A 21,534-nucleotide genomic window follows, 5' to 3' on the forward strand; every position below is an offset into this window, starting at 1 on the left:
CATATTCAAGGTCACAAGGAGCAAATATGTTCAAAATATTTAAACAACTTGTTCTGAATAACCAAAAGGCTCAGGATGTTGATATTTAGTCAGTAGCATGCTGGGATCAAGGAATACTATGTTTGTTAAAGTGAATGACTTTGACTTATATTCAAGGTCACAGGGGTCAAATTTGTTTAAAATCTTTAAACGACCTCTTCTGATTAACCATGGGTCCCAGGATGTTGATACTTTGCAAGTTGCATCCTGAGATGAAAGGCTATAAAATTTGTTCAACATAATGACTTTGATTGACTTTCAAAGTAACATGGGTGAAATGTTTTAAATTTTTTAACAGGTTCTTTTGAATGACTTTAATCATAAATACTGATATTTTGCCTGTAGCTTTATTTTAGATCACTTTTAAGGTTGCAAGTGTGAGATTTATACCAGGTGAGCGATGCAGGCCAATTGGACCTCTTGTTTAATTTTGTTTGCAAATAGTGATGGTATGAGATTTGCGCTCATGGCTACATGTTTGCAATAATAGTACAGATTGTTTTTTATATGCTCGACAAAAGTAGAGCAGATTTCGTAAAACCACTGAAAAGAAACAGAAAAAAAATTGCCTTGTTCCTTGTTAGTGGAATAAGCTAGGGATTTCTCTATAGCTTCATAAGTACAGCATTGGTAGGCTGAGAATCGGGGGGGTTGCTGGTCCAATTTTTGGGGGAGGCAGCAGTGCACACTACCTATACTATTTTTCTGTTTAAAAAAGATGGTGTCTACGGTCCTCCCTGTGGTGACAGGGATTTATAGAACCTGGAGGGTTAGTAATGAGTTTGAGGATGGACACATTTATAACGTAGACAGAATTTACGGTTGCTTTCTAGCTTCAAACAAGATAAAAAAAATCCATTTAACTAGCACAATTATTAGACAGATGGGTTCAGAAATTAGCGATGGCTTATGTAATCCCTGATGGAAGATTAATATGCAGTTAATCAGCCCCTGATAATTCACTGTTTATACTGTCATCACGGTTTATAGTAGTAGGATCAGTGTCCACCAGTGGTCAATTTCACACCTCTTACATCTCATACATAATTGATCAGGCATCAGTGACCAGAGTATCAGTGGGAGCAATAAATCCCGTATTGCCACTTCATTTCATCAGATTTTATTGAGTAAACAATAGGATTGAACAGCAGGCTAGGCCTATATAAGTTCTCTCCTTAGGTTGACATGACAAAGACAAAGATGAAACGGTTAGTAAGAAAATATTGATTTAAATTATATATAATAAGTAGCATAGATCCCCAGTCTATATATAGCAGATGGTATAGGGGAGATAATTCCATGTATGTTTCAATTACATGTACATATTTAATTGATATTTTTAGCTATACAATGCTTTTATTAAAAAGTCAATCATAATTAATTAGTCATAGTGCCTATGAATGCCAACTGAAAGCAGTTCAATGCTTAATAAATAATGTATACCTATTTTAAATTATCTCTAAATAAATACTTAATTAGCACCAAAGTGAGGAGTGATAGCTGAGTAGTTAAGGCAACTGACTGGCTACAATCACTAGCACTCCACCATCTGACTGGGTACAATCACTAGCACTCCACCAACTGACTGGCTACAATCACTAGCTCTCCACCAACTGACTGACTACAATCACTAGCACTCCGCCACCTGACTGCCTACAATCACTAGCACTCCAACATCTGACTGGCTACAATCCCTAGCATTCCACCCTCTGACTGGCTACAATCACAAGCACTCCACCATCTGACTGGGTACAATCACTAGCACTCCAACATCTGACTGGCTACACTCACTAGCCCTCCGCCATCTGACTGGCTGCAATCACTAGCACTCTGCCATCTTACTGGCTACAATCACTAGCTCTCCACCAACTGACTGACTACAATCACTAGCACTCCGCCACCTGACTGCCTACAATCACTAGCACTCCACCCTCTGACTGGCTACCATCACTAGCACTCCAACATCTGACTGGCTACAATCCCTAGCATTCCACCCTCTGACTGGCTACCATCACTAGCACTCCAACATCTGACTGGCTACAATCCCTAGCATTCCACCCTCTGACTGGCTACCATCACTAGCACTCCAACATCTGACTAGCTACAATCACTAGCACTCTGCCATCTTACTGGCTACAATCACTAGCCCTCCGCCATCTGACTGGCTGCAATCACTAGCACTCTGCCATCTGATTGGCTACAATCACTAGCACTCTGCCATCTTACTGGCTACAATCACTAGCTCTCCACCAACTGACTGACTACAATCACTAGCACTCCAACATCTGACTGGCTACAATCCCTAGCATTCCACCATCTGACTGGCTACAAGCACTAGCACTCCACCATCTGACCGGCTACAATCACTAGCACTCCGCCACCTGACTGCCTACAATCACTAGCACTCCACCCTCTGACTGGCTACCATCACTAGCACTCCAACATCTGACTGGCTACAATCCCTAGCATTCCACCCTCTGACTGGCTACAATCACTAGCACTCCACCATTGGGACACATGATGTAATATGGTATGGGAGCCTCCCTCTGTTTATTCACACTTTGGATTCTACATATAACTTGCTTAGATATTGTTCAATTTTGATGAAACTTGGTATGTATGTACATCATATAAAGGCTGAAGCTAAGGTCAAAGTTGAGCAAAATCTGTACATAATAATTATATGATATATTGTTTCTGCCAAGAGAAAGACGAATGTTAATTCCCACCAGCCCGTGTTTATTTATAATTACATGTATCAATGTATTAATGAGTCATAAATCAAAGTTTACCGATATTATGCATGCATTCTTGTGTACCTAATAATGGTGTCATTATTGGTACATTTTGTTATTCAATCAAATGCCATGTACTTTGAACTCACAGACAGAAGCCAGTGTATTTCACTGTTAAAGACAGCATGTAATGCTGTTCGGGGTAGGGGCGTGTGTCCGGGCGACATTTTAGGTGATATGATGCAGAGGATGACAATTGATGAGAGCACCACTCAGAAGGGCCATTTTAAAGTTCAGTTTGACTGAAGTATTATAACGTAGGCTAGGTACACAGCCAAACTGTTGAGGCTATTTGACAGCATAAAGTGTCCCTTAGTGGAGTTCTAGTCTATCACCTGATGCTGTCCTACTGCAGCACTGCCGAGTCTGCAGTCAACAGCAGATAGAGATCAACACTTCATATTCTTTAGTAGAGCACCTAATAATCTGTTAGAGCTTTTTGTAGCCAATGCAAGGCCAGTGTTTGTTCTCTAGAAAGATTCCATCGCATAAGAATTATATGACTTGGAATTGTGTGTGTGCCTGTGTGTTGTATGATGCTATATAATAAAATCTTTGTAATCCTACTTACATATGTGTTTCCATGGGGACCTGCACATATATGTATGTACATATATCAATATAAACCTGCTGTCAGAGTAGGATACCTAGACATGTTTATATTAATACCTTTGGTAATTTACTTCCTTGATCTCGCGAAATTTATCTGACTGTGATTGGCTGATGCGATGCATTGCAAGTAAATGCAAGTTCATTATAATGGTTACCAGTGCGGACAAAGTCAGTAGTCTCAGATGTCGGCTTTGGATTAGTTTTCCTTCAGAGTTAAATCTGTCTTAATCTCTTCTGCTGGCTTTGTGTGTAGACAAGACGCTGTGTCGTCTTTGGTCATTGAGTCGGTGGTGGTCGTCAGTCCGTGGTGCAATCAATAGGCACCTGGCTTGTTAGGAGATTTTCAATATTGCCACAATGAATCTGTCATTGGAACGGAACTGTTTTTCTGTCAGAAGCTTTCCTAGTGATGGATTTCCTTACAAGACCATTCTCCCTTAGGAACTCCTCGTCAGCATTGGAAGAATCAAATTGCCTTGCTAATATACATACACTGGAGCGCAAAATGCTTCATTTTTCAAGAGACAAAATTAGGAAGCCGGACACAGCGGTTTGACGGTTTGGTGCTGTGTGGCGGTGGTTTTGACGTGGCACTATTGACGGTACAGACCTGACATTTGGTCTTATGTCAGTCACTCCAGCTTACACATGCAAACATATCTTTCAATCCATATACTGGACCCAGCCCATGCTATGGTCCATAGATTGCTTAGTCATTGTGCTTGGCGGGAAGTTTTATCGTCCAAGTGGCTATTAACGAGGCCAAAGATCTGTGGTAAATGGTACAGCCAGGGCGTATTGTCCCTACCATGCTCTACCACAATGTTATAATGAGATCTGTGGTAAATGGTACAGCCAGGGCGTATTGTCCCTACCCTGTTCTACCACAATGTTATAATGAGATATGTGGTAAATGGTACAGCCAGGGCGTATTGTCCCTACCCTGCTCTACCATAATGTTATAATGAGATCTGTGGTAAACGGTACAGCCAGGGCGTATTGTCCCTACCCTGCTCTACCACAATGTTATATTGAGATCTGTGGTAAATGGTACAGCCAGGGCGTATTGTCCCTTCCCTGCTTTACCACAATGTTATAATGAGATCTGTGGTAAATGGTACAGCCAGGAAGTATTGTCCCTACCCTGCTCTACCACAATGTTATAATGAGATCTGTGGTAAATGGTACATCAAGGGCGTATTGTCCCTACCCTGCTCTACCCCAAGGTTATAATCAGATCTGTGGTAAATGGTACAGCCAGGGCGTGTTGTCCCTACCCTGCTCTACCACAATGTTATGTGGAGATCTGGGGTAAATGGTACAGCGAGGGCGTATTGTCCCTACCCTGCTCTACCACCATGTTATATTGAGATCTGTGGTAAATGGTCCAGCCAGGGCGTATTGTCCCTACCCTGCTATACCACAATGTTATAATGAGATCTGTGGTAAATGGTACAGCCAGGAAGTATTGTCCCTACCCTGCTCTACCACAATGTTATGTGGAGATCTGGGGTAAATGGTACAGCGAGGGCGTATTGTCCCTACCCTGCTCTACCCCAAGGTTATAATGAGATATGTGGTAAATGGTACAGCCAGGGCGCATTGTCCCTACCATGCTCTACCACAATGTTATAATGAGATCTGTGGGAAATGGTACAGCCAGGGCGTATTGTCCCTACCCTGCTCTACCACAATGTTATAATGAAAACTGTGGTAAATGGTACAGCCAGGGCGTATTGTCCAAACCCTGCTCTACCACAATGTTATAATGAAAACTGTTTGTTTTTAAATAAAGTATTGGAATGATGAGAGGAAATAATCATCTGGAGGAAAATAATCATCCCCAATGGCTGATTTTAAATAAAGTATTGGAATGATTTGAGGAAAATAATCATCCCCTATCTTGAGAGGTATGGATGAATATCCTTATTATATGATGTTTAATTTGCAGCTAACTATGCAAACATAGTTACTATGGTTATTTAGCCATGGGGCCTAATCCAAAAGGGGAGACAATCGACTAAGTGGCATGGAATGCTACATGTATTATCACTAGACAACACCATTGTAATGAGGGAGACATATTGTTAAAGTACTGCAGGTTCTTCTGCTGGATCTTCATATAATATATTCTTGGTGCCGTAACTTTTAAACCATTTAACACGTCATAAGAATCGTGTCGTACACCAGTCTCACCCAGAGATGATGTGCAGTGCACTGTCATCAGATCACTGTGACCTAGACCTCATGCTCAAAGGTCAAATATGTGCAAACTTTTCAGTTGTAACTTTTAAAATCGTCCGTCCGTCGTCCTCCGTCGTCAACATTTTACTTTAAACAAGTTCTTCTCAGTAACCAAAAGGCCTAGGGTGATGATATTTGGCCAGAAGCATGCTGGGATGAAGGGCTACCAAGTTTGTTCAAATAAATGACCATCCATTTTCAAGGTCACAGGGGTCAAATATGTTAAATTCTTTAAACAACTTCTTCTGAATAACCAAGAGGCATAGGGTGATGATATTTGGCCAGTAACATGCTGGGATGAAGGGCTACCAATTTTGTCCAAATAAATGACCTTGATTTATATTCAAGGTCACATGGGTCAAATATGTTTAAAACCTTTCAACAACTTCTTCTGAATAACCAAGAGGCCTAGGGTGATGATATTTGGCATGTAACATGCTGGGATAAAGGGCTACTAAGTTTGTTCAAATGCATGACCTTGACTTATATTCTAGGTCACAGGGGTCAAATATGTTTAAAACATTTAAACAACTTCTTCTGAATAACCAATAGGCCTAGGGTGCTTAAATTTGGCCAGTAACATGCTGGGATGAAGGGCTACCAAGTTTGTTTAAATAAATGACCTTGATTTATATTCAAGGTCACAGGGGTCAAATATGTTTAAATCTTTAAAAAACTTCTTCTGAATAATCGAGAGGCCTAGGGTGATGAGATTTGTCCAGTATATGCTGGGTTGAAGAGCTACCAGGTTTGTTCAAATAAATGACTTTGACTTATATTCAAGGTCACAGGGGTCAAATATGTTTAAAACCTTTCAACAACTTCTTCTGAATAACCAAGAGGCCTAAGGTGATGATATTTGGTCAGTAGCATGCTGGGATGAAGGGCTACCAAGTTTGTTCAAATGAATGACCTTGACCCACTTTCAAGGTTGCAAGTGTGAGCTTAATACCAGATGAGCGATGCAGGCCCATTGGGCCTCTTGTTCCTGTATGCATTTTATAATTTATTTTTGGGCAGCTCCTCTAAAAACCTAAATGTTTAAAAGAAAATTATAGATACATGGTTATTTGACCATATCAGTGTATTTTATTACAAGGGAAGGGGAAAGAACATTAAATAAGAAGGGAGACATATGCTCTTGTTTACAACAACAAAGTCTGACTGTGCATAAATATTTAAATAGCTCTGAATTTTTTAACTGTACATTTTTTAGCACAAATTTTGGTGGATTTTCCCTGTCAAACTGCAAAATTGTGGCCGGCTGCCAAGCTGAGACAGCGACCGTAATCTGATTCAAGTCTACGTTTGTCTTTACACACAGAACTACAATTGTATTAAATTCAAATGATGAGGACCCTGGGGAAAGTTGTGATTTAGTCTTGCACTATTTAAGTCATACATAAATCTATGTGAAAACAGTGATAACATTAACTGTGGAAGAATAAGGAGTCTAGATCTTATTGGTACTTGTTGATATATTTCTGCTGTCCACTGAACAAACATTATATTGACAACATTCATTAAAAAACACAATATCGTAGGATAGCGCCCGAGTGTCACGGTATGTTATATAGTGTAATGAATGGGGAAAAGACGGAGGCTGTTCAAATGAAAATGACTTCAAATAGATGAATTCATAATACCTCTTGAATGTTTGACATAGCAGTTCAGCATTAGATATATTTTACCCCCACCAGTAAATGGCAGGTGAGTAATACAGGCCCCATGGACCTTTTGTTGCATACAAAATGTGTTTCTCATATGAATTAGAACACCCCCACATACATGTACCATTTCTCTAGACAAGAATGATTTTGTGAAGAGATTTTTTCGCAAAGGTTTGATCATTTTGTTTTTGGGATAGAAATTTTTTCTACACTTGAATCATAACCAAATGGCAATAACATTACAGGAAGTTGGTTTAGCATAGGTCGGAGTGCTATAAAGTCGTTTGATTAATGAATTGTCACTCACATTCCCTGTGACGGAATGAAGGGTACGAGTTCCGACTCCTGGCACTGACATACACAGGCACTTGATACAGTTCTGTATATAAATGGATTGATTGTGTTAGGCAAACGCATATTCTCTAGAAACATCCTGAATCCTTGGAGGCCAAGATGGGCCCTCACTCTGGCCTGCTGGAGATTGACAACTTGGCATTATTATAGCCTGTTGAATCCAATAAAATCCAAGATGTCTGTAGTCCTGACCATACAAATCATGGGGTGAACATTGCAAACTGGAACACAAGTCTCCTCAGAAATGTTAAAAGAAAAATGTAATTTTCTTGTTTAATAAAATGGGAACTCCTACATAAATGGATACTACCATTCTGGGTTACAAGGGATCATAAAGTGATTTTTCTTAAATATCAAAATCGGGATTCCAACTCATTTGTGATGTTACAACAAATAACATTGATCAATAAAAAAAAATGTGCTGTTATATGCGACTTTGTGACAACTTTGCCTGGTGCCCCTGGTAGTGGAATTACGTTAGATACTGGGGCAGCTGTCAGGGCCTACAGACCACATCAATACTGATTGTATTAAGTCTCCGACTTACATCCCTGTCTCTCTCCGGTTTCAGCGCCAAGTTGTCGCAGTATTTATGACCCTAGACTGTAATTTGGGACAAAGTGCATGTGCAGTCTCGCCAGGGCCATGTAAGGGAATCGCTCAGTTGTTAAGGAGATAACGCAGGTTCTGCCTACAAATTTATTTTGAGCCTACAGATAGTCAAATTTACAGAAATAAAAGATATTTGATTGCGATCCTGAGGCGCCACAGGACAAGGGGCTTGGTGGTGACACAGAACGGCTTGGCTCAGGCCAATAAAACCACGTCTCAATTCATTAGGGCCATTACTCGTGATCACGACATTACCACCTCCGAGTGAACTGATGTGCCACTTAATAGGTTCGCATTACCAGGCGCGGCCATTGATTGCGTTGTTGAAATTCTAAGCATGAACATTTTTCTTATTGCTTCGAGGACCAGCAACCCTTGTCATAGAGATAACATCGCAGGTAATTGGCCATGGAGTGAATACTATTGGTAAAATTGGACAGTTTCTAGTCTGGAGAGAGATATCCTGTAGGTTTCCAACAAAGCCATATAACCGGAATTACTCTTGGGGTGATTTATTTTTTATCTTTTCTATAAATTTATATTTAAGCTGTCTAACCAAATTGGAGTCGTTCTGCCTAAATCCTGTGCTGATCCGATGGGTTACCATTGCGACCATTTCTGACCATTAATGGGCAGGCCTCACTCATGGTTAACAAATACAGAAGGTCTGTTCACATTACTGGGTACAACAAATTCCCTTTGTGGTCACTATACTGTGTCTGCTAACCAGTCGTGTTTCTGGCATACAGTCCAATAATCTTATTTATTAGTGGGTCAAAGGAAAGCATATATGACTGACTTTGACATACTGGTGTGTGTGTGTTTAGGATTTGAATCACTGTCCAGATATATGGTAATATATATATGTATAAGTACCAAAACATATGATTGCTACCATTTCAGGGTTGATTGTGAGATTTATGTTTTATGTAGGTATAGAGATAGGCTTGAGAGGTTTGACAATCACTGGAGTCATGGAAGTGCCTCTCAGAATGCATGCAATGTTGACCAGGATTATTTTGTGTATAACTTGGTTTCAACAGAACTGATTGTTTGGGGTATGATAGCTCACCAACATGCGACGTTCATAAATAGGAAAACGTTATGTAGGAATCATCTTCAGGCACTAACAATGGGACTTATCTATTGATTTTATTTTCAAAATTCCTCTCTGGGCCTGAGGGACCGAGCCAGCTTTGGATATGCCAATGGCAATGCCTCTTGTCAATTTTTCCTATAAAGATTTCCTAAGTCCAGAAGGGAATTTGACTGAATTTGGTAAGGAACATTCTTAGGCCTTGGGAATTCAAAGGTGGAAACACCTTCTGCAAAAAGAATCATAGATAAATGAATGGTTAATGACCTCACTGGAGAAGGAGGTGCAGTGCACAATAAAGGAAATAGGGCAAAATCTTTTAAAAGACAGCTCTGAAAGTATGAGTGAAGTGAATGTTTGTCAGTGGGTCTGTTACATGATGTAATAACAGATTTAAACCCGTAAGGAGCAGAGATGCAGGGCTCATTAATCTCAACTAGGGATGTAGGGGGAAATCTTTAAAATGACTAATTGCCCTTAAAGCTGACAGTGCAAGTTAAAAAAGCTTTCAATTGAGATTTTATTTTAAAAAGTTGCATCTCTTCCAACTATCGTTTCTAAGGAAGTGCCGACATTTTAGTTTGTCCTTGCTTGGTAACGAGTATGGGTCTCGCCGGTTATAAAAAGCGCATTACCTGTCAAACTAATTATCATTTGTTCAATATGTGCGCAAGGTACTACTATACTATATATATAAATACATATATGTATATAACACTTTCACAATTTTTTTACTGACATTTTGCATTATTTTTTTAATAAGATAATAATGGAACGCATCGAAGACATTTATCTAAGACAAGTGGAAATAGTAGTAAAATACGAACAATAAAAATATCTTATGCACAATCCCTGCCCCCACCTTCCCCCAAAAATGTCCTTGAAAGAAGCAAACATATGACAAACGCTTATACCTACCTTTTAGATATCCAACTAGTTATAACCTCCTGTGTTAAAACAATACTATTCCATGAGAATGGTTCAATTATCAAGTTTCACAGTACTAGTGTTGACTACACACCTGGGAGTGTCGCATTTCGCACTTGTTTTGCCAATAAAGCATCTTCACGGCGAAGACTAAGAGTTCATAATAAAGTTTTCGTGTATTAGTGCAGTTCTATGCATGTGAAAGACCGGTGATATATATGGGATTTATAGAAGTATTTTCAGCAATGTACTTTTTATTTTGGATACATAATTTTCGAGAATGTCCCATATAAAGTAACAACCAGCTTGGCAGTGTTTCAAAGTCTTCAGGGGAGTGCGTTTGATTTTTGATATCGGTTGCCAATCATGGTGCGCGGTGCATTGAATCGCAAGAGTCAGTTGTATAATGATTAAAATGGTTTGATAGGTAATGCTCTTTTTATACCCAGTGAGACCCATACCTGGTACTCGTTACCAAGCAAGGACAAACTAAAATGTCGGCACTTCCTTTCAAACAATAGTCGGAAGATTGGGGAAGATCTCAAAACCAGAAAAAAAATGAAATGTTTTTTTAATCTCAATTGAAAGCTTTTTAATTTGCACTGTCAGCTTTAAATCCATTTGAAGGGATTATTTATCACTCTCAACTGTAATTAAGCCACTTTTAACAATACTTGGCATTGCTTTTAAAAACCATTTATAAAACAATGAACATTGTACTTGACGGTACATACAATACTTGGCATTGACTATATGCTCCTATAGTTCTAAGTAAGTGTTGTTATTATTCAGGATGATTCTCATTGAACTTATTATTCTATTATGGCCTTTTCTCGAGGGAACTGTTTTCTTATAGTGTTGTCTGGGGAGGTATAGTGCCCTATCCAGACAACACTATAAGGGAACTGTTCCCAAGGGAAAGGGTCATAATTGATTTAGTACATCACATGACTGTTATTTGACAATAAAAAGACAAACATGAGGAACTTTATTGATAACTTATTTGATAATTAACAACAAATGGCAATTAGAGAATTTTTTGAGTAGATCTCTCCTTTTTTGTTGCGTATTCAATTCACTGGATTGAATCACCGCTAGGTCACATATGGTTCCCCTTTCCAGTAGGAAGTCTTTAAGGACTGCGACGTCAAATGGTGTCGCCTGCTTCGTCTTTATGCATTGCTGGGCCTCTGCGAAGCAATCGGCATTCCCGGTCCCGAAGTTCGAAGCCATTTTGGCAGACGACAACAATGAAGTGAAAGTAGGATATGTACAGCGCCCCCTAGGAAAAGGGGCGCAACTCTTGCGTCACGCTACTTTTCCCGCAGTCTCAGCGGTCCAAAAAAAAGGTATAGTGCCCGTCTCCAGGTATAGTTCCCGTTGTCAAGGGCTGATACTGACTATACCAAATAGAACAAGGGTTGTTATCCAATAGCTATCCTAGAAATTGTCATGTGATGTACTAAACAAGTATAGTTATTGTTAAGGTTGATCAAAAAGAAAACAATTATCAGTTGGCTATCATTTAACTCAGATAAATGAAAAATGTGGCTGATTAAAGACCCATGTGCCTCTTGGCGTTCATCATTTAAGCATTATGTATTATAATGTTAGCAACACCATTACAAAGTTGTACAGGCCCCTTGGGACTTTTGCTCGTCAAGTTTCTGTTCCGAGAAGTAGATATTTTGTTCTCCTCACTCTTTCTCAGTGGATGTGGTTATTTGGAATCTCGTTACTGGTCTTTGTCGAGTATTATTTGTTTTGTCGTTGATGGTATAGAGTCATTAATGGAACAGTAATAGCGGAATTGTTTCTGGTCAATATGTGGACAGTGTATAAAAATAACGGCTGAAATATCTCCTCATTTTCTCGGCCTTCTGCTATCACCAGCAGCAGTTATTACTGTACATTTATTGAAATCATCCAAAGCCATGAATATTGTATTTATAATCTGCTGACACTTCTGTGGCATGGCTTGTAAATTCCTCTTCTTTGTCAGAGACAAACTCAACTAATTGAGTTAGGACTGGGTTCTTCTCTTGAATCTTCAGTAATTGTTGGACTTTCATCTTTCACATTTGATCACATCTGGGGTTGACACTTGAGCTGGAACTGTGAGATTCACGCAGACATTTTTCCATCAGCCAAGATAGCTTTATGATGGTCGTCAGTTTATCGTCACTCCGATATTCTCCCCGTCCCTGGCCGTAATAAACTAGGAGGGTTGTATCCGTCTGATTTCCCGTCCAGCTTACATCGTCATTGTAAAGCATTGCGCTGTAAAAGCCCCATGTCTGTGCAATCTGTAACCTCAGAGCTCTTACTGGCTAATAAAAAACTCATACAGGATGTTTCTTATTGTTCGAAGGTCATTTTGTCCACAGTTTGAACCAAACACAGAGTTTATAAACAAATCAAATTATGTATGGATGAGATTTGAAATCATTAAAATACATTAGCCATAACTTGATTGTACCATATTTGTACTCAAACGCTCAGAGCTGATATGTTTCTCTACTTCTGATACATATCTGTAAAATTTCATTTTATTACTAAATCTGCATGCTTGATTGATTCCACTGCGATGACACTCAACGAATGTGCAGTATACTAATTACAAGTTACCTTTGTCAATACAGTTTTAGTTTACAACCTAACAACAGTTCCCTGCGTGGGATTGTCTCGTAAGCAACAAAGTCTTAAAAGGAAATAACATCATTTTGCTTATTACAAGATTCATCTATACAAATTGTAATAACCTGAACAACTCAGTCCACGTTTTAGTTTACTTTATCTACAGACTCAAGTGATCTTCAATATGCATCTTTTCCATTGTCCTTGTTCTATTAATAATTGACATTCTTGACATTTTCTAAAGTTCCATTTTAATTTGAAATTTTAACCAATTTGACCAATTTTGGTCCTGCCTCTGGGGTCTCTTGGGGATTGGTCGAACGATACAATTTTCAGATTTTGGTTTGTCTTTAGCTATGGAAGCTTCCTGCAAAAACACTACTAAAATCAGTTCCGTAGAAAATGAGAGGAAGTTGAAAATGTACAATTTGTTATTGGATACACAATGGTTGAAAGATGACAGACAAAATGTGAAGGTAACAAGTCACATGAGATTTTGTCTCCAGTGATCTAAAATTGGAGGCCTGGACTGGTATATTACAAAGACCAGCCATGCACGTCTCTTTCCAGTAGAATGTGCTGAGATTAAAAATGAATTAATGAATATGATTATGTCCTAAAAGACCTCTCCTCCTGAAGTTTTTGCTGCATTTTAATAACATTTGATGTTTAATATCGCTAGAACTAATAAATATCCCATTTTTTATGAGAGCTGAGTGTGTGTTTCCAAGAGTCCAAGAGTGCAGTTAGAATGTTTTAATACTAAGATGACTTAATTTTCTCTTTAAGAATATTTCAATAGATTACAACTAAAGTAAACATTTAGCATGACTGCCACAGAGGAATGATAAATTGTATGCAGTAAAAGTAATAACTTTGTCTATCTTCATTACGTTTATTTTAGTGTCCCTTGATAATGCTTGTCAAATGTTATATTTTGGTACCTCGTGTAGTCTCCTATTCTTAGTTGAGCAAAACTTTATTATGTTTTTAATACCTTTTCTGAACAAGCAGCACCTATGAATTCAAAACTCAATACATTTACAGCATCTTTGTAACCAAGACACTTCTTTACAAAATTTTGGTAGCCCAGACATCTCAATCTCTGCCAGCTCCTTTATAACTGTAAAGGCAGCTATTTACCAGCCCCTTTACAACAACTTGATAACAAAAACATCTAGCCCCTTTACAACACCTTGGTAACAAAAACATCTAGCCCTTTTATAACACCTTGGTAACAAAAACATCTAGCCTCTTTACAACACATTGGTAACAAAAACATCTTGCCCTTTTATAACACCTTGGTAACAAAGACATCTAGCCTCTTTACAACAACTTGGTAACAAAAACATCTAGCCCTAATATAACACCTTGGTAACAAAGACATCTAGCCTCTTTACAACAACTTGGTAAGAAAAACATCTAGCCCTAATATAACGCCTTGGTAACAAAGACATCTAGCCCCTTTACAACACCTTGGTAACAAAAACATCTAGCCCTTTTATAACACCTTGGTAACAAAAACATCTAGCCCATTTATAACACCTTGGTAACTAAGACATCTAGCCTCTTTACAACAACTTGGTAACAAAAACATCTAGCCACTTTTCAACACCTTGGTAATAAAGACATCTAGCCCTTTTATAACACCTTGGTAACAAAGACATCTAGCCTCGTTACAACACCTTGGTAACAAGGACATCTAGCCCCTTTACAACACCTTGGTAACAAAGATATCTAGCCACTTTTCAACACCTTGGTAACAAAGACATCTAGCCGCCTTACAAAACCTTGGTAATAAAGACATCTAGCCCTTTTATAACACCTTGGTAATAAAGACATCTAGCCTCTTTACAACACCTTGGTAACAAACACATCTAGCCTCTTTACAACACCTTGGTAACAAAGACATCTAGCCTCTTTACAACAACTTGGTAACAAAGACATATAGCCCTAATATAACACCTTGGTAACAAAGACATCTAGCCCTTTTATAACACCTTGGTAACAAAGACATCTAGCCCTTTTAAAACACCTTGGTAACAAAGACATCTAGCCTCTTTACAACACCTTGGTAACAAAGACATCTAGCCCTAATATAACACCTTGGTAACAAAGACATCTAGCCTCTTTACAACAACTTGGTAACAAAGACATATAGCCCTTATATAACACCTTGGTAACAAAGACATCTAGCCCCTTTACAACACCTTGGTATCAAAGACATCTAGCTCTTTTATAACACCTTGGTAACAAAAACATCTAGCCCTAATATAACACCTTGGTAACAAAGACATCTATCCCTTTTATAACACCTTGGTAACAAAGACATCTAGCCCCTTTACAACACCTTGCTAACAAAGACATCTAGCCCTAATATAACACCTTGGTAACAAGGACATCTAGCCCCTTTACAACACCTTGGTAACAAAGACATCTAGCCTCTTTATAACACCTTGGTAACAAAGACATCTAGCCCCTTTACAACACCTTGGTAACAAAGACATCTAACTCCTTTACTACACCTTGGTAACAAAGACATCTAGCCTCTCTACAACACCTTGGTAACACAGACATCTAGCCCTTTACAACACCTTGGTAACAAAGACATCTAGCCCCTTTACAACACCTTCGTAACAAAGACATCTAGCTCCTTTACAACACCTTGGTAACAAAAACATCTAGCCCTAATATAACACCTTGGTAACAAAGACATCTAGCCCTAATATAACACCTTGGCAGCAAAGACATCTAGCCCCTTTACAACACCTTGGTAACAAAGGTATCCGGCCCCTTTACAACACCTTGGTAACAAAGACATCTAGCCCCTTTACAACACCTTGGTAACAAAGACATCTAGCCCTTTTATAACACCTTGGTTACAAAGACATCTAGCCTCATTACAACACCTTGGTAACAAGGACATCTATCCCCTTTCGACACCTTGGTAACAAGGACATCTAGCCCCTTTACAACACCTTGGTAACAAGGACATCTAGCCCCTTTACAACACCTTGATAACAAGGACATCCATCCCCTTTACAACACCTTGGTAACAAGGATATCTAGCCCCTTTACAACACCTTGATAACAAGGACATCCAGCCCCTTTACAACACCTTGGTAACAAGGACATCCAGCCCCTTTACAATACCTTGATAACAAAGAAAAGTCTTAGCTTGTTTCTTTATTCTGATTTTGTTGATTACAGGTAAAATTGTCAAGGTGGACATGAGTCGGATCTTACTTTGCGAGGCTACCGCCAGTGTCATAGGCGCGGGATTCCACATCCTCAGTATCACTCCTGTTGACAAAATGTGATCCACCAACCACTTGTGGCATACTTTAGCATCATCATCATATCTGTCTGTGACTGGTGAATGCTGTTTGGAAGTGAAGGCCATCACAACTGTACTAAAAGACTGAAGGATCAAGTGTGAAGATTGAAGTTAATCTTTTGTTTGACTAAACTTTAAAAGTCTAAGGTTCTTCAGTTAAAAAAGTCATAGACATAAGAAACTTTATTTTTCTGAATATTCCTGGTATATGAATTATTTTATCTGCATCATCTATAACAACATATATAGGAAGGTAATTTCTTTTCAGATACTGACAGTGGTTTAGGAAAGTGAAAGAAATTCTTGTAATTTGAATGTTATGATATGTTATAACATTGCAGGAACCTTGATGTTAGAATTCTACTATGAATGTGTTGGAATACTCTTCTTCCTATTGTTACTGATGACTATTACTAGTAAATAAATTATGAAGATTCAAAATGGTGTTTATGTTTTTATTTCAATACAAAGAAATGGCGATTGTTGAACAGACAATATATATCATGACAAAGTTCTGTGGGTTTTCTTTGAAAATCTAGATTATTAGAAATGTGTCTGCTTCAATTCTTTACAACAAAATCAACTAAGGTCACCCAAGCAAAATGCTAAAGAGACCTATTGCAATTGGGGTTTTTTATCCATCGTCGACCCTCATACATTGATATTGTCCATGTTCAACTTGAACTGATATACTAACTAAGGGATTGATACTTAATGGAGATGCTGCTAACATTGTCTATCGGAAATTCAATATGGCCACCAAAGCCATCATTTTGAAAAACTATTTCAAATTAACACTGAAGATTTTAAGTGCCTATCTAAGTGAACCTTTGTAAGAATGGTCTATTGATGATCAGGACAAAGTGTTGATCTTCTTCATGTCGATCAGAAATCTAATAGGACTACCATGGCCAACTGTCCAAAACCTATTTCCTGCTTGAACTCTTTGAGTTATATGTGGATGATTTAACTTGAAGTTGGTAGGATTTATCTACGGATAGTCTTGACAAAGTATCCTTATTTTTCGGATCTGTCAAATATTCTGTAAGGCCATTCATTATAAAGCTGCCGTTTCAAAAATATTACATTTAAAACTAAAGCTCGTGTTCTAATGGGACCCTCGAGAGGGTTCTAGTAGTGGTTGGTTGGTTGGTTGGGTTTAGCGACCTATCATCAGCTAAAGTCATTTAAGAATATTGGATTCTAGCAGTGTACATGGAAATAATGTTTTATGGAAGAATGTATGCCTATGTTCTCATGGTAACGCTCTTGGAATTAGACCTACTTTACTATAACAATTGTTTACATTGAATATAGAATAATAACAAAAAAATATCTGTTATTTCGCATTAGTAGTATATAGTATAAATTATTTGTACAGTTTTAAATGTTTTTGTTTCTGATATCATGGAAAACTATCCTGCTTTTTAGGTCACCTGAGACAAAGTCTCAAGTGACCTATTGCGATCGCCTTTTGTCCGTCGTCGTCCGTCGTCCGTCGTGCGTCCGTAAACAATTTACATTTTCGACTTCTTCTCCAAAACCCCTGAACCAATTTCAATGAAATTTTGCAGGGACCTTCCATGGCCAAAGGTCAACAAAAATAGTTGCAGGTTTGGCCCCCGGCCCCCAGGGGCCTGAGGGGCGGGGCCCAAAAAGGGCAAATTGACTAAAATTTCAAAAATCTTCTTCTCAAGACCCAGATATGGTAGAATCAAATACTCTTCATAGATGGAAGGGTCTTAAGGTGCTTTACCAAAATTGTGAATTTCTTGACCCTGGGGTCTCATGTTTCCCCCTGGGGAGAGGGTAAACTTTACTATAGTTCATATAGGGAAATCACATTTTGGACCAACATTTGTTTAATTTCCATAGGAAGTAATTCAATTTGGGTTAGCATTATTAGTATTAGGTAGCAGTTTGATAGTATGTACCTATGAGCCCTGGCTGACCCCCAGGGGCTGATGGGTGGGGCCAAAAAGGGTTGGATTGACTGAAATTTCAAAAAAATAAATTCTCAAAGACCCAGATATGGTAGAATCAAACACTCTTCATAGATGGAAGGGTCTTAAGGTTTATGACCCTAGGGTCTCACGTTTACCCCCTGGGGAAGGAGTGAAGGGGCAAAATTTATTATGGTTTATAATGGCAAATGCTACTTTGAATATTACATGTTAATAACTTGATTTGAATTATCACCCTGAGTTGACGGTTTGATACTTTGAAAATTTTGAGCCAGCCCTACCCCCAAGGGCTGTAGGGTGGGGCCCAAAGGAGTCAGTGTGCTAAAATTTCTTCATTTTTTCTTGTTTAGAATCAGAGGTGCTAGTTTCAAATACCTTTTAGTCTTAAATCCGTATGCTAGATATTGAATAAGGTGGTTTTATTGTTTTTTGTCACTGAATAATATTTCTGTTCGTCTTAAAAACAAAATCAACTCTCCGTATAAATATATCAGGTGACCGTTAAGGCCCATGGGCCTCTTGTAATGTATTTCTATTGCTGTGATATCGCTATGGCGAGTATGTATATAACGGACCTCGATATAGCAAATTATTATGTGACGTCATAGTTTAAGACGTCAATACTTCAAATAAACAGTCTAAAGAATCTCCTAGAAGAGATGAAAGGACTAAAGACTCATTGATGAGAATTTTTCTTTTTGCATTATATGTATACATATATATATATAAAATGACATAATTTATAGTCTACACATTCCTACTTTTATTAAATACAAATCTTTTATTGTTCACATTACAAAATACTGACAGTGAAATGCAAAAATTGATGCTCCATGAAATTAATTCTCATGAAACAATGCCAGGGATTTATGGCACGACATTTTGACACCTTGAAATTAAAGCACTATACTTTATACTATAATGTTGTACATTGACAGCTTTATTGAAATGGTTCATTCATCTTCACATTTTAAACTTTCATCTCCATATTTTAAACTCAGTAAAATATTACACAAACATTTATAGCATCTTCTTGTAAATTGTTATTGATAGATTTACTAAACAATGTAATAGTTGGGAGAAGTATGTAATTATCCTGATTTACAATTAGAAGCATTTCAACCATTGTAAAAAGCACTGTCTTGATGAGTCATTAGAGTGGAATATGTTGACAAAAAATATTACTCACTCGCCAGTTCACAAATTAAACAAAATATGTGGTCTGGATGAAGATCTTGGAGAGACAGATTCACGACTGCATTGATGTCGTCTTGGTCCCCATCAAAACATTGCTGTGCTACCATGTCTGTCCTGTACTCTGAAGTAATCAGACTGTTGACAAGAACACAACATACCATGATAAGATGTTCCATCACCACCACACACCAGGAACTGTGTGTCCCACACCACCACACACATGTGACTGTGTGTCCCACACCACCACACACCAGTAACTGTGTGTCCCACAACACCACATACCAGGAACTGTGTTCCACGCCACCACACATAAGGATCTGGGTGTCCCACACAACCACACACCGGGTACTGTGTGTCCCACACCACCACATACCAGGAACTGTGTGTCCTTCACCACCACACATAAGGATATTGGTGTCCCACACAACCACACACCATGTACTGTGTGTCCCACACCACCACATACCAGGAACTGTGTGTCCCACACCACCAAGTACCAGGAACTGTGTGTCCCACTCCAACACACATAAGGATCTTGGTGTCCCACACCACTACACACCAGCAATTGTGTGTCCCACACCACTACACATCAGCAACTGTGTGTACTTCTCCACCACACATTAGGATCTGGGTGTCCCACACCACCACACACCGGGTACTGTGTGTCCCATCACTACCACACACCATTAACTGTATTCCACACCACCACACACCAGTAACTGTGTCCCACACCACCATACACCAGGAACTATGTATCCCACACCACCACACACCAGTAACTGTGTGTCCCACACCACCACACACCAGTAACTGTGTGTCCCACAACACCACACACCAGTAACTGTGTGTCCCACACCACCACACATAAGGATCTGGATGTCCCACACCACCATGTACCAGGAACTGTGTGTCCCACTCCAACACAGATAAGGATATTGGTGTCCGACACCACTACACACCAGTAATTGTGTTTCCCACACCACCACACACCTGGAACTGTGTGTCCCACACCACCACACACCAGGAACTGTGTGTCTGATCACTACCACACACCAGTAGCTGTATTTCATACCACCATACACCAGGAACTGTGTGTTCCACACCACGACACACCAAGAACTATGTGTTCCACACCACCAAACACTGGGAACTATTTTCCACACCACCAAACACTGGGAACTGTGTTCCACACCACCACACACCAGGAACTGTGTGTTCCACACCACCACCACACACCAGGAACGGTGTTTTCCACACCACCAAACACTGGGAACTGTATTCCACACCACCACACACCAGGAACTGTGTGTTCCACACCACCACACACCAGGAACTGTGTCCCACTCCACCACACATAAGGATCTTGGTGTCCCATCACTACCACACACCAGGAACTGTGTGTTCCACACCAGCACACACCAGAAACTGTGTAACCCACTCCACCACACACCAGTAACTGTATTCCACACCACCACACACCAAGAAATGTGTGTCCCACACCACCACACACCAGCAACTGTGTTTTCTACACCACCACACACCAGTAGATGTGTGTCCCACACCACCAAACACCAAGAACTGTGTGTTCCACACCACCAAACACTGGGAACTGTTTTCCACACCACCAAACACTGGGAACTGTGTTCCACACCACCACACACCAGGAACTGTGTGTTCCACACCACCACACACCAGGAACTGTGTTTTCCACACCACCNTGTGTTCCACACCACCACACACCAGTAGATGTGTGTCCCACACCACCAAACACCAAGAACTGTGTGTTCCACACCACCAAACACTGGGAACTGTTTTCCACACCACCAAACACTGGGAACTGTGTTCCACACCACCACACACCAGGAACTGTGTGTTCCACACCACCAAACACTGGGAACTGTGTTCCACACCACCACACACCAGTAGATGTGTGTCCCACACCACCAAACACCAAGAACTGTGTGTTCCACACCACCAAACACTGGGAACTGTTTTTCACGCCAGAAAACACTGGGAACTGTGTTCCACACCACCACACACCAGGAACTGT

The 21,534-nt window shown here is 39.5% G+C and overlaps 1 protein-coding gene across 2 annotated transcripts in view; it reads left to right on the top strand.

The window, feature by feature from the left end:
* Positions 1–16,758, top strand: part of LOC110456538 (arginine--tRNA ligase, cytoplasmic-like) — a 146,954-nt gene extending 130,196 nt beyond the window's left edge. Inside the window, exons 15-16 of one of the 2 annotated variants that reach the window (XR_002463595.1) lie at positions 16,197–16,527; positions 16,577–16,758. Coding sequence is in view for 1 of the 2 variants with exons in the window: in XM_021507332.1 (XP_021363007.1) it covers positions 16,197–16,306 (110 nt within the window). In the remaining variant the exon portion in view is untranslated. Of the gene's footprint in view, positions 1–16,196 lie in introns of both variants that reach the window. The other variant, XM_021507332.1, reaches the window with a different exon arrangement.
* The last annotated feature ends 4,776 nt before the right edge of the window (positions 16,759–21,534 follow it).

The sequence above is a fragment of the Mizuhopecten yessoensis genome, unplaced genomic scaffold, assembly GCF_002113885.1.
Source record: "Mizuhopecten yessoensis strain PY_sf001 unplaced genomic scaffold, ASM211388v2 scaffold8807, whole genome shotgun sequence".
Taxonomy (NCBI): domain Eukaryota; kingdom Metazoa; phylum Mollusca; class Bivalvia; order Pectinida; family Pectinidae; genus Mizuhopecten; species Mizuhopecten yessoensis.